General features: G+C 47.3%; 1 protein-coding gene across 4 annotated transcripts in view; it reads left to right on the plus strand.

Moving 5' to 3' along the window:
- The window catches only part of LOC142769252 (uncharacterized), a 75578-nt gene that overhangs the window by 46686 nt on the left and 15983 nt on the right, over positions 1-12909 (plus strand). For all 4 annotated transcript variants that reach the window (XR_012885727.1, XM_075872342.1, XM_075872343.1 and 1 more), the window contains 2 exons: positions 2117-2259; positions 12710-12792. Coding sequence is in view for 3 of the 4 variants with exons in the window: in XM_075872342.1 (XP_075728457.1) it covers positions 2117-2259; positions 12710-12792 (226 nt within the window). In the remaining variant the exon portion in view is untranslated. The remainder of the gene's footprint in view (positions 1-2116; positions 2260-12709; positions 12793-12909) is intronic.

Below are 12909 nucleotides of genomic sequence, written 5' to 3' on the forward strand. Positions count from 1 at the left end.
TACAAAATTTAACACTTAAACTTGTGTGCATCATTTCATTTCCTGTGCTCGCTTAACACATTGTTCTAAATAGACAAGCCTTACGCATCCTTCTTGTGAGTATCACTATAGATGGCAGGTAGCATCGCCAAAGAGTACCGGACCAACTAACAGTTCTTAGGCTTGTTGTCGGTGTCCTAGGCTCCTGGTCGCTCTCAGTGGTTATGGAATGAACTCCAGCCAAAATACTTTTGTGAAGTTACAGGGTGGTACAGTACCTAGCGCTCCCTTCTAATAAAAGAATGTGTTTCAGTGCAGTGATGGGTTTCAGTGAGTAAGTTTCAGTGCAGCGAAGAGATGGTAGACACTGTCACGGCACAACTAACATTTGGACTGATGCAAGCGTTCGGATTCACTAAGGCGAACATGGTCTTCTTTGCTCCTCTGTCCAGTGTCTTCTGCATTTCATAACAGCGCGGATCTTCGTTAAAACATATAAGTTAGTTTCACAGTAAGTCAACTTTAAGTCGGCTAGATTATTGAAGTTACTCATGTTTGACTGCCACGTGTCATATACACTTCATTCTTACATTCTTGCGATGTCTTAACGAAGTGCTATGAAAGAGGGGTTTTCATAAGTGCACTATATTTGCGCCAGATTTAGTGCACGAAATGTTGAACTTAATTGCAATATTTAGTGGAGGACAGTAGCTATGTCTTCATGCATCCTGGCACTGGCAGATCTAGGCAAAAAAAAGAGGAATAAGGCAAGCACCATGACATGACTCTGCTCTAATTTAGAGACCCAGAGATCTCCTAAGAAGCCCTTGCTGATTGGCTTTTGTGCAAATCATAAAGAATGTTTCGGCATTTTGTTTTATTTAGGTGGCTTACTGAAGCATTGTCAGCTTGAGAAGCCAAGGACAGCCAATATTTCTTGTTTCACAAGTTGGTGTTGCAATCAATACAACTCTTAAGTTACTGCGGCGTCTCTCATAATCATGGTATGGTTTTGGGACGTTGACACCGCATATCAATCATCATTCTAATTTACTCAATACAGTGTTTGTATACTGGAAATACATGCACTCATCATACACAAGATATTAAAAGAGTACCGGCGACACTAATTAGTATACATGTCCGATACTATACAGAACCATGTGGTGGTTAAAAACATAAAGCCTTCATGTGTAATAAAGATTTGATATGTGGGGTTTAACGTCGCACAACCACCGTATGATTATGAGAGACGCCGTAGTGGAGGGCTCCGAAAATTTTGACCACCTGGGGTTCTTTAACTTGCACCCAAATCTGAGCACACGGCCTACAACATTTCCGCTTGCATCGGAAATGCAGCCGCCGCAGCCGGGATTTCATCCCGCGACCTGCGGGTCAGCAGCCGAGTACCTTAGCCACTAGACCACCGTGGCGGGGTTATGTGTGATAAAAAATGCTTAGCGTGCTTCACAAGGTAATTTCTCTACGCATCTACTCAAGATTTCCCGATATTATGCTTGACAGACTCTTCCCATTGAACAACTTTCAGAAACTGGAATTCTATTTTGTGTTGAGTCCCGGTTACTCAGACATAGGCCCAGATTAAAGAACACCAACTGGTTGAAATTTTTTTAGCCTTCCACTACATCGTCCTCGATAATATTTCGAAAGCAAATCCACTGTAATTATATTTCTGGTTCCTTGTGCCAAAGACTTGCCTCTTTTGTGCTCATCATATTAAGCGCTGCAACAAGTAAACAAAGAATGAGTGCAGTTTACCCATACGTTATGCGTTTTTCAACCTAATACTTGCCTGTTTGAGTTCAACTCCGCAAATTTCGAAAATAACTTATGAGGTATTGCTTCAGTCAACAAGAGGTTATCATAAACACCATTTTATATACAATAATAGACACTAAGGCAGTTGTATGACAACAAAATGACACACATTTAGCTGGAAGCTTGCTGAGTTTCTGGCTGCTTATTTATGGATGCATGCGTGTTTTAAGAGGCTGTACCACTCCTTACGAACGTGAATACTCCCAGTGAAAACTTCAGCAGGTGTACCACATATATATCGGCTTTAGGAGATTGCGAAGGATATTGAAATAATGTAAAATTGTATTATTTTCCGCAGTTTATGCTTACAAACCCCATGTATTTGCACCTCACTACGCGGGGTATTCCTGGAGTAGCGTGCATTAAAGCAATAAGAACAGAGATGAATCCGACGGCACGAACCTTGTCTCAGGTATTGGTGTTCAAGTCTTCTCAGAAGTGGTAAGTATTTTAACTACAGTGTCGTTAAAGTGATTATATGCCTCGCAATTACGTCATTGCACTTCAGTTACAAATATTTTCAGTGGAAACACTTCCCGAGAGCTCCAACCTTCACCAAATTTCTGTGTTTATTGTAGTAAGCGTTGTACTACTGAGGTATATGTGACTATTGTAAAGAAGCTTCCAAACACTGAAATTGGTGGAACTCTCAGGTGCCTTCTAGTGGGTCTACCCAAAAGGGATGCCGCTCGCGCTGAGAGTCCGTGCTTGGCCGTTACTGTCGCCATTGTGCTTGCTCGCTGTGGGCCGGCTAATAAACGCCTTAACATTTTGGTGGAGAGTGCTGTGCCCTTCAAACATCTTCGGTTCACATTCGATGCCCTTGGAGCTTAGATCCCGTACCGTGCCTTCAACTATGCAACAAGACGCCGCCCAGCAAACGCTTCCTCCTGCGCCGACGCCATGTTCCGGTGTCCCCCGCATCCGCGACCCACCTGTCTTCACCGGCGCGGATGGCACCGACGTGGAGGACTGGCTTGCCATGTACGAACGCGTCAGCGTCCCCAATCATTGGGACGAGGCAGGTAAACTCGGCAACCTGGTTTTCTACCTCGCGGGTGTGGCCGGCATGTGGTATAACAACCACGCGTCTGATTTCGCAACCTGGTCCGATTTTAAGACCGCTATCACCAACGTTTTTGGCCGCCCTGCCGTTCGTAAGCTGCAAGCCGAGCAGCGCTTACGCGAACGCGCTCAGCAGGCCGGTGAATCATTCACCAGTTACATTGAAGACGTCCTGGACCTATGCAAGAAATCCAACGACAGCATGTCCGAATCAGACAAGATCCGGAACGTCATGAAGGGCATTGCCGATGATGCCTTCACGATGCTGCTTGCCGAAAACCCAGGCACAGTAGCTGAGGTCATCACGCTGTGCCAGAGCTACGAGGAGCTCCGCCGGCAGCGTTCGATGACCCGTCGCTCCACACCACGAGATGCAGGGCTTGCAGGCTTGGAGGCAAGCTGTGACCAGGTGGCACTGCTGGCAGACCTCAAGTCCTTCATACGTGAGGAAATCGCACGGCAGCTCTCTCTCCTGCCCTTTGCCCACCCACCGGCTGCTCAACAATCGGCCACTACCATTTTCCCCCCTATCCGCCGAGCGATTGAGCAGGAAATAGCGGAGGTTATGCCTGCGTACCACCCACAAGAGCTTCCGGCTCCTGTACCCCCAAGTTACGCCCAAGTGGTCGCCAGGCCGCCTCCAGTCGTTCAAGCGCCCGCCCCACTGACTTACGCCGAAGCTGCCGCACGACCTCCATCCTTTACAGCGGGTATGCCGGCTACGTATGTTGACGTGACCTCTCAGACTCAGCTCCAGCACCCCCTGCAGCCTTTCCAGCTACCGTTCTGTCCATCGGCTCTTGCGTCATGGACAAGACCTACCCCGGCGAACCGATGGCGCACATCCTACAACCGGCCCATTTGCTTTGCCTGCGGTTACGCCGGCCACGTAGCACGTTATCGCACTCGCGTACAGACGCTCCATATCTCGTCGTCTGTTGCTGGCCAGATCAGGCGTACATATCACGAGGAAACGCCGTCTATGCCACCGCCAACTCGCCTAGCTTCGTCTTCTCGTAGGTCACCGTCTCCACGACGTCGTTCCCCGTCCCCCATGCGGCCAAGTTCAGCTGCTCACGAGCGGGAAAACTAGCCGTCGCAGTCCCCGAGGCAAGGACTGCGATGCTATTGCATTGTGAAAGCCCTCAGAGCCGCCCATCTAATGTCATTGACGTGCTTGTGGACGGTGTTCACGCATCTGCTCTTATTGACACAGGAGCTGCAGTATTCATTATGGACGAAAAATTTTGCCGCTTGCTTCGTAAAGTGACGACGCCAATTTCTGGATTGTCCCTTCGTACCGCCGGTTTGCATCGTATTCATCCTACAGCAGGGTGCACAGCTCGCGTTGTCGTTCAGGACGTTCTGTATGTCGCCCAATTCATCATCATTCCCGCATGCTCTCATGACGTCATCCTGGGGTGGGATTTTCTCTCCCGCAACGACGCCGTCATCCATTGTGCCGCCGCCGAAATTGAACTCTCCCCATTCTCGCATTTGACGCCGGAAGACAGTTCTTCGAAAGTGAGCAAGATTCTCGTGAAAGACGATACCATAGTGCCTCCAAGCTCCACGATGGGTGTATCTGTCTACTGCGCTGGACTCTCCGACACAATTGCACTCGTTTCGCCATTCGACCGTGCTTGCCGAAGGAAAGGGTTGCTAGTACCTTTCGCGACCGTGCAAATCACCCAGGGCAACGCCTCTATTTTCGTGACCAACCCATCCCCGTACACTGTTACCTTGGTTCGAGGGGAATGTCTCGGCAGAGTGGAACCAGTGGATAACGCACAAGTCCTGGACGTACCTGACGACTCGCGTTGTCCCAATTTGCGTACCATCAGTGCTGTTTGCACTTCTGATTCATCATCTCCTGGTGTATTTGGCCCTTACATTGATGACAACCTCACGTCAGTACAGCGTTCCCAGCTTCTGAACCTGTTGCGAGAATATCGTTCTTCTTTCGATGTCGGGCGAAGTTCTCTCGGTCGTGCGTCCGCTGTTACGCATTGTATCGACACTGGTGCCCATCCACCATTACGGCAACGTCCCTACCGCGTGTCGCCTGCTGAACGTCGGGAAATTAACGAGCAGGTTGATGATATGCTCACACGCGACGTTATTCGGCCCTCGGACAGTCCACGGGCGTCTCCTGTTGTTCTTGTTGCGAAGAAAGATGGTTCTGCGCGGTTCTGTGTGGACTACAGACGGCTCAATAAGATCACTCGCAAGGTTGTTTACCCACTGCCGCGCATCGATGACGCAATTGACAGCCTTCACGGAGCCGAATTTTTTTCTTCTCTCGATCTGCGCTCGGGCTACTGGCAAGTACCTATGGCTGATGACGCTCGACCGTAGACTGCGTTCATCACACCCGACGGCTTGTACGAATTCAACGTCATGCCGTTTGGTGTATGTAATGCACCTGCGACCTTTGAGCACATGATGGACACAGTTCTGCGCAACTTGAAATGACACACGTGCTTGTGTTACCTCGATGACGTTGTTGTGTTCGCTCCAGATTTCTCTACGCACCTCCAACGTCTGAAAGAAGTTTTTGCACGTGTCAGCAATGCCGGCTTGCAACTAAATCTGAAGAAGTGCCGCTTTGCAGCACGGCAACTCACCATCCTTGGGTACGTCGTGTCCAAGGATGGCATTCTTCCTGACCCAGCCAAGCTTCGGGCCGTGGCCGAATTCCCCAAACCTGCGTCCGTCAAAGAACTGCGTAGTTTCGTGGGCCTGTGCTCATACTTCCGACGCTTCATACGAAACTTTGCCACAATCATATCACCGCTGACGAAGCTCCTTGGAAGTAACGGGTCCCTCAATTCGTGGTCGTCTGAGTGCGACGACGCGTTCGCGAAGCTCCGCCATGTGTTGACGTCTCCTGCCATTCTACGCCACTACGACCCTACCGCCCCGACGGAGGTGCACACAGACGCCAGCGGTGTAGGCCTCGGCGCTGTCCTGGCGCAGCGCAAACCCGGATTCCCTGAATATGTCGTAGCATATGCAAGCCGTACGCTCACGAGAGCTGAGACAAACTACACCGTCACGGAGAAAGAGTGCCTGGCGATCGTCTGGGCTCTTACAAAGTTTCGACCGTATTTGTATGGTCGCCCATTCGATGTCGTCACCGACCATCATGCACTATGCTGGCTTTCATCATTGAAGGATCCCTCAGGCTGTCTCGCCCGTTGGGCTCTTCGTTTACAAGACTACGACATCCGCGTGCTGTACCGCAACGGACGCTAGCATGCTGACGCCGACGCCCTCTCGCGCTCCCCTCTGCCTGAAGGTGATGTGCTCTGCTCAGTATCCTCGGCTGCTGTTTCTGCCATTGACGTTGACATAATCGCTACCGAAAAGCGAAAGGATAATTGGATCGGCCCGCTGATCGACTTGCTCTCTGATCCATCCGCAACGCCATCCACGCGTGCCTTGCGTCGTCGAGCTCGCCATTTCACCATCCGTGACGGCCTTCTACACCGACGCAATTACGACACCGATGGCCGGCAGTGGTTACTCGTGATACCCCGCAGTCTGCGGTCAGAGATATGTGAATCCTTTCATTCTGATCCGCAATGCGCGCACTCTGGGGTATTCAAAACCTACCATCGCATTCGGCAACGCTACTTCTGGCGCGGGATGTACCGCTACGTGCAGCAGTTCATTCGCTCCTGCCTCGCTTGCCAACGCCGCAAACCGTCAGCACACACGTCGCCAGCCAGTCTGCAACTGTTACCTTGCCCTGAGCGTCCTTTTGGGCGCATAGGTATAGATTTGTATGGACCACTTCCTCTGACGTCGGCTGGTAACCGCTGGGCCATCGTCGCCGTAGATCATTTAACGCGATACGCCGAAACCGCCGCTATCCCTGCGGCTACTGCGCATGATGTCGCATCCTTCCTACTGCATCGATTCATACTGCGCCACGGTCCACCTCAGGAGCTTCTCAGCGATCGAGGCCGTGTCTTCTTGTCAGAAGTCGTCGAAGCCATTCTCACAGAGTGCCATTCTGTCCACCGCTAAACTACTGCTTACCACCCGCAGATGAATGGTCTCACCGAACGCTTTAACCGCACCCTCGGCGACATGCTTTCGATGTACGTCGCCGCCAACCACACGATTTGGGATACTATACTGCCCTTCGTCACATACGCCTACAACACCGCCCCTCAGAGCACAACCGGGTTTTCACCTTTCTTCTTGCTGTACGGAAGGCACCCCTCACACACTATCGACGCAATACTCCCGTACACGCCGGATCCATCTGAATGTGCACCTATTTCTGAGACAGCCAAGCTTGCTGAAGAGTGTCGAGAGCTTTCCAAGACATTTACGACGCATGAGCAAGAGCGGCAGAAGAGTATTCGTGATGGCTCCGCCACTTCTGAGCCCACGTTCCTTCCTGGTTCTCTTGTATGGCTCTCAATCCCGACCTCTGTAGCTGGCCTTTCTTCTTCCAAACTACTCCCGAAATACGAAGGCCCCTACCGTGTCATCGAGCGCACATCTCCGGTCAACTATCTGATCGAACCAATTGAACAAACTTCGGACATGCGCCGTCGCGGGCGCGACATAGTCAACGTGGAGCGCCTGAAGGCTTACTATGACCCGCTCATAGTGACAAGCTGTTAGGTCGCCAGGCGGCTCCCTCTTCGACCCCGGGGTAATTGTAAAGAAGCTTCCAAACACTGAAATTGGTGGAACTCTCAGGTGCCTTCTAGTGGGTCTACCCAAAAGGGATGCCGCTCGCGCTGAGAGTCCGTGCTTGGCCGTTACTGTCGCCATTGTGCTTGCTCGCTGTGGGCCGGCTAATAAACGCCTTAACACTATGAATAATAAAAATGAGTGCGCTTGCACCCCGAAATTCATTTCATTATCTAACGTGGTTGCTTGGGCGAGTTGGTACGACATGATTCACATAAAAAACAGCGCCAATAACGAGAAACAAGAAAAGAAAGAGACAGACAGCGGCACTGACTTACAACAAGATTTATTTGCTGTAACCGCGCATTTTACACTTGAGCAGTATCTAACGAAAGGAGAAAAGACAAATTAAAGAAATTAGAATTGACCTAACAACCGAGTAATCATCGTGATAACGCGCCATGAACATCACGTGTGCCAACGTTCTGAAGAAAATCTACTTATTTTTGTGATAAAGCAATTGAGGGCCTACTGACACATGCAATGCACAGCCTTTCTATTTCTGCAGCCTCATAAATTTCGCGTATCATGTGTTCCCGATGACGCCTAATGAGGGTACAATGCTGAAAATGGGAAACACAACCGCAGCCTCGGCATTGAATGTTGTGTCTCCGACTTTCAGCACTGTACTGTCAATAGGCGTCATCGGCACCGGATGAAACGCGAAATTTATGAGGCTACCGAAATAGAAAGGCTACGCTAAGCATGTGTCAGCAGGCCTCCGATTGCTGTATCACAAAAACATTACATTTTCTTCAGAGCGTTGGCAAACGTGATGTTAATTGCGCGTTGTAACAATGATTACTCGGTTTTTAGGTGAATTCTGTTTTCTTCGATTTGTCTTTTCTCTTTTTTATACTGCTCAATTATATATTGCGCGATTCCAGCAAATAAATCTTGTTGTAAGTCACTTCCGCTGTCTGTCTTCTTTCTTGTCCCTCGTTATTGGCGCTGTTCCTTATGTGAATCATTTCATTATGCTTTAATGGTTAGCGGCGCATCTCTCGTTCGCGGTCAATAATACGAAGGATACAGCCAAAGAAGCCACCACTCCTGCATGCCACGAACTAGAGCTGAATTCACTCGCCAGTCAGCCCAACGGCGCTTGCGAACCCTCCTTATGAGCAGGGCCCCACCACATTTATAGGGTGCAATGTGCCATGCTAGCTTCATTGTTCAAATACTGTTTATCTTTTAACCTAACGGGTAAATTGCTGGGTTACGATGTCAGTCCGGGTTCACTTAAGCTCAGTAGAGACAACTGGCAACCATAAGGGAATATTTTCATTTGTTCATTATTACTTCAGTGCCACTACTAGTAATACCAGTATGAGTAATGATAATCTGTATAATATTGGTAATGTAATAATTACAATCAGATATAGAAACGTTTTGTTCATTCCAGAAAATCTCTCCAAAATAATAAGATACCCCTCTCTTAACCCTTTCAGACGCTATGTACACACTCGTGTGCACCACTAATTTTCGTTATTCGCATCAAGTGGAGGCTAAGAAAGAGCAAGATATAACGTACATTAGATGAATTCTCCTGCATGAATAATTTGTTTTCACTCAACCTTATTTTGCAGTGTACTGATACATATGATCACTTTTCTGAAGGCACAACCACGTTTGACGAGTAGTGCAATGTGCCACTTCCGGCAAGCAGTGTGAAAAGAAGAAATTTTCTTGCTCACAATTGGCATAATCAAAAATAAATTTGCACTGCATTTCTAGCCTCACATTAGATTCTATTTACGCCAAAAGTAGGCATCAATGGCTTCAGAATAAAGAGATAATATTTTCCAACTTAATTAAAACGAGTTACAATGACACACATAGAGTCCACAACTATATCGTTATTTTTGTTGCAATACACTATTGAGTACCTTGAAGTAACGTTGTACTGATTTGACTCATTTACAGACATTTATCAAAAGTTAGCGTCTGAAAGGGTTAATCCAAAAACGCACAATTCGTAATAACGTAAACAGATTCTTCAGGTTACATAACTAAGTGCTTTGCCGTGTGGGCCGGCACCTTCCGGAATAGATTCAAACGAAAACGGAAAACACTAAAACAGAAAAGACGAGGACACGAGTGTTTACTGCCAACCAGTTTTATCTAAAAACATACATGAGATTATAAAGATCGGTACACCGTAGGCACACTGGCCCACACAGTAAGTGAGAAAGATGACAAAGCTCCTCCTAAATTGTGTTCGATCAATTGTAACTGACTCACTCACAAAAGTGCCAATGTATGGCTAACACTTGAGTCGTGTATGGGCTGAAGTATGTACCACATTTAACTAACAATTTGGTGTGTCAACTAAAGTGCATGTGAGCATGGCCTTAGCTCATAAATGATCGGTGCACGTTCCCTATCGCGCAAGGGATGGGAAATGTTTGTAAGGTGTGAAGAAATTTTGTCAAAGCCATAGAAAGGGAAGTTAAGAGAGGAAAACCACAGGATAGAGTGCGCCACCGCATCATCAATGAAGGGTTTCACTCATACTATGCGCGCCAAGCAAGCTGCGTGTTTGGGACTCGCTTGCTGGATTCCTCACCGAGTGGTTGTATTCCCGTGATCTCCGACGACAGCGTAGCTCTGGCGGACAGGCTCGCCTTCCGCCATCGCCTGACGCCGACAAGAGCTCCCGCTGAGTGGTGCCCCATCCTCGGACTCCTTCGACCATGTCCGCATCTTTCCTATCTCTACTTTACTTATTTATGTCACTGTCACTGGCCTGATCTCTATTGCTATCCTTTTTCTATTTCTATCCCGTTTAATCTCTCCTTACCCCCAACCCTCGTTAGCCAATGTTGAGGTTTCGCACTATGAAGCAGACAGTTCCGAGGTTCACATTATCTTCTTTTTAAAAAAAAAATCACTTATTGGGTCGCCAGCGCACGCTTTCTTGTGAACATCAGCATCGCCGGAAGGGCGACCAATCACTTCCCATTATTTTAAAAGAATTGACATTCCCTGGAACTGCGCACGTTTGTGTCAGCTCTACTGCTTATGAGAAATATTGGTTCAAAGTGTGCTGTGTTTGTTGTACCAACCAAACACTGTTATTCTCCAGCCAACTAGAACTTCAAATGTGTGTTATACTGTCGTACAAGGGAACTATTTTTTAACAAGTGCTATTGGTTCATCTATTAGTGATTGTTGGCCATTGCAGTATGCAATGCACAGAACCTCATGTTCCTATATGAGATATCTGCCGAATTGCTGCGCAGCAATGCTAATAAAATTGTAATATTTGTGCAGTTATATAAATAAACATTATATACCAGGTTGCTTGCATGTACAGAAAGGCGCTTTTTAATAAAGTGTTATCACTACTGCATCTGAATGAAACACTGTGCGTGAATCAAAATGCGTGTGATATATAGCACATACGTTAAACTGTCCTAATAGATTTGACTCCTGCCCTGTTTCCTGAGAGCATTTCGGACCGGTACCCATGGAATTAAATCGTGTCATATGTTTCTGAAGTAAAACCTGGATGAGAATCTATGATCTTAACGAGGTGAAGTCTGACACCACCATACGAAGCAACAGTTATATACCAATAGCATGTCTTTGGCTGTGTCTGAAAAGGGGCATGCGAGTAGGTCAGCAATCTCTTCACTTCTTCACTTCACTTTATTAACCTAAAGACCCCGGTTACGCATTATTACATAACGGGTGGGTTAACAAACGTGGGTTGCAGAGAGCGATCTTCACATGAACAATATGCAGTTATGTTGTCCGCAAAAGATGACGGACGCGTGATGGATGCAATGTCACAGGGGAGGCCACTTCATTACGCTGCTACGCGAAGATATACTGATGCGGCAAAGACAGTAGTGGGAGCACGTGTGCGTGTGAATGAAGGATGGGTGGTGCGGTGAGAAATGCACAATGATGGTATGATGTGAGTAGCTTGATTGAAAAACTGTAAATAATTTGTGAATTAAACAAAGACTGACAATGAGGTGACGCACACAAAGATCAGTCACATCAATTTCACGTTTTAGGAATGATATAGTTCTCTCATATCAGTCTGAAAATGAATGAGCCTGGTGGTATAGTTTTGCACAGAATCTAGCTGGTTAATTAGGTATGCGAGGTGTGTGCTCTAGATAGGCGCTGCATACTCTAGTTTTGATTAGATAAGATATTTGTAGGCGAGAAGTACTATGTCTAGGGGTTCAACAAATGATTCAACATGTTCAACAGTAGAATTAGACATTAAGTATGAGGATCAAAAGGGTGACGCTGGCAATTAAATGAAACGACTTTGCAGTTAGTGGGAATAAGCTTCATGGGCAAAGATTACACCACTCTTGCACAATATTAAGGTATCCGACTGAGGGCAGTTTGATCAGCAAAATTAGTGATTGTGCGGTAGATGACACAGTTGTAAGCAAATGAACTAATTTTATATGATACATAGATGGTGGGTTGTTAATATATATTAGTAAGATGAGGGCTGAGAGTCTTATCTGCTAAAGAAAACAGGGTACCATGCAGTTAAGCGCATTACTTATGCATTATGAGATGCGGAGCAGCTCTTTGATCCACGCGTGTAACGCCGTACTTATGTCCATCCGTACGAACACGCCACAACGCGTCCACCTCACCGTAGTAGTTTGAGCAGCGCTATGCAAGTCACGTCAACGCTACGCATAAACGTAACACTCCTCTCACATGCTTCTTTCACAAGAGCACGCTCACGCCACTTTTACTCACCCGCCGCTAGCTCGTTGCAGCTCCCGCAGCTGCCGGCTCCTTAGCCCGCTCGCAACACATTTCTCTTTCGCTTCACCTTCTCCACCACCCGCAACGTTCGATCGCATGTCGAGTAGAACACTCTTTCTACTCGTTTATCTGCGATAAATCTTACACAAAACCCAATCCACCACTGCGTCACTGCGTTTCAAACAAACGTGTACTCGAGTAAACGCTGCACTAAGCTTCGCTTCAAACCATTAATTCAGCACCCGCATCGACGCCCGTTTGAAAGGGGTCAACGCCTTGCGCCCCACTGCTGCTTTGCATCCCATCAGAATTCCCTTCGGGGAGATGGTCCTTAGTTTTTTTTGTTTCTTTTTTCCAGGAGCTATGATTATGAGTATGTGGATTACACACCAATATGGAAAAGTAACAAGAAAGTTAGAGGGTTCACGTCTATTAATAAAAGTAAGCAATCAAAATTTGTTACATTTTACATTTCCAAACATACAGTAACACAGCTTCTCAGTTTCGGGCATACTGTGCAGCTACGGATTGAGATTGTATTCACTATTCTAGCTTTTA

This window comes from Rhipicephalus microplus, chromosome 8 (genome assembly GCF_043290135.1).
Source record: "Rhipicephalus microplus isolate Deutch F79 chromosome 8, USDA_Rmic, whole genome shotgun sequence".
NCBI lineage: Eukaryota > Metazoa > Arthropoda > Arachnida > Ixodida > Ixodidae > Rhipicephalus > Rhipicephalus microplus.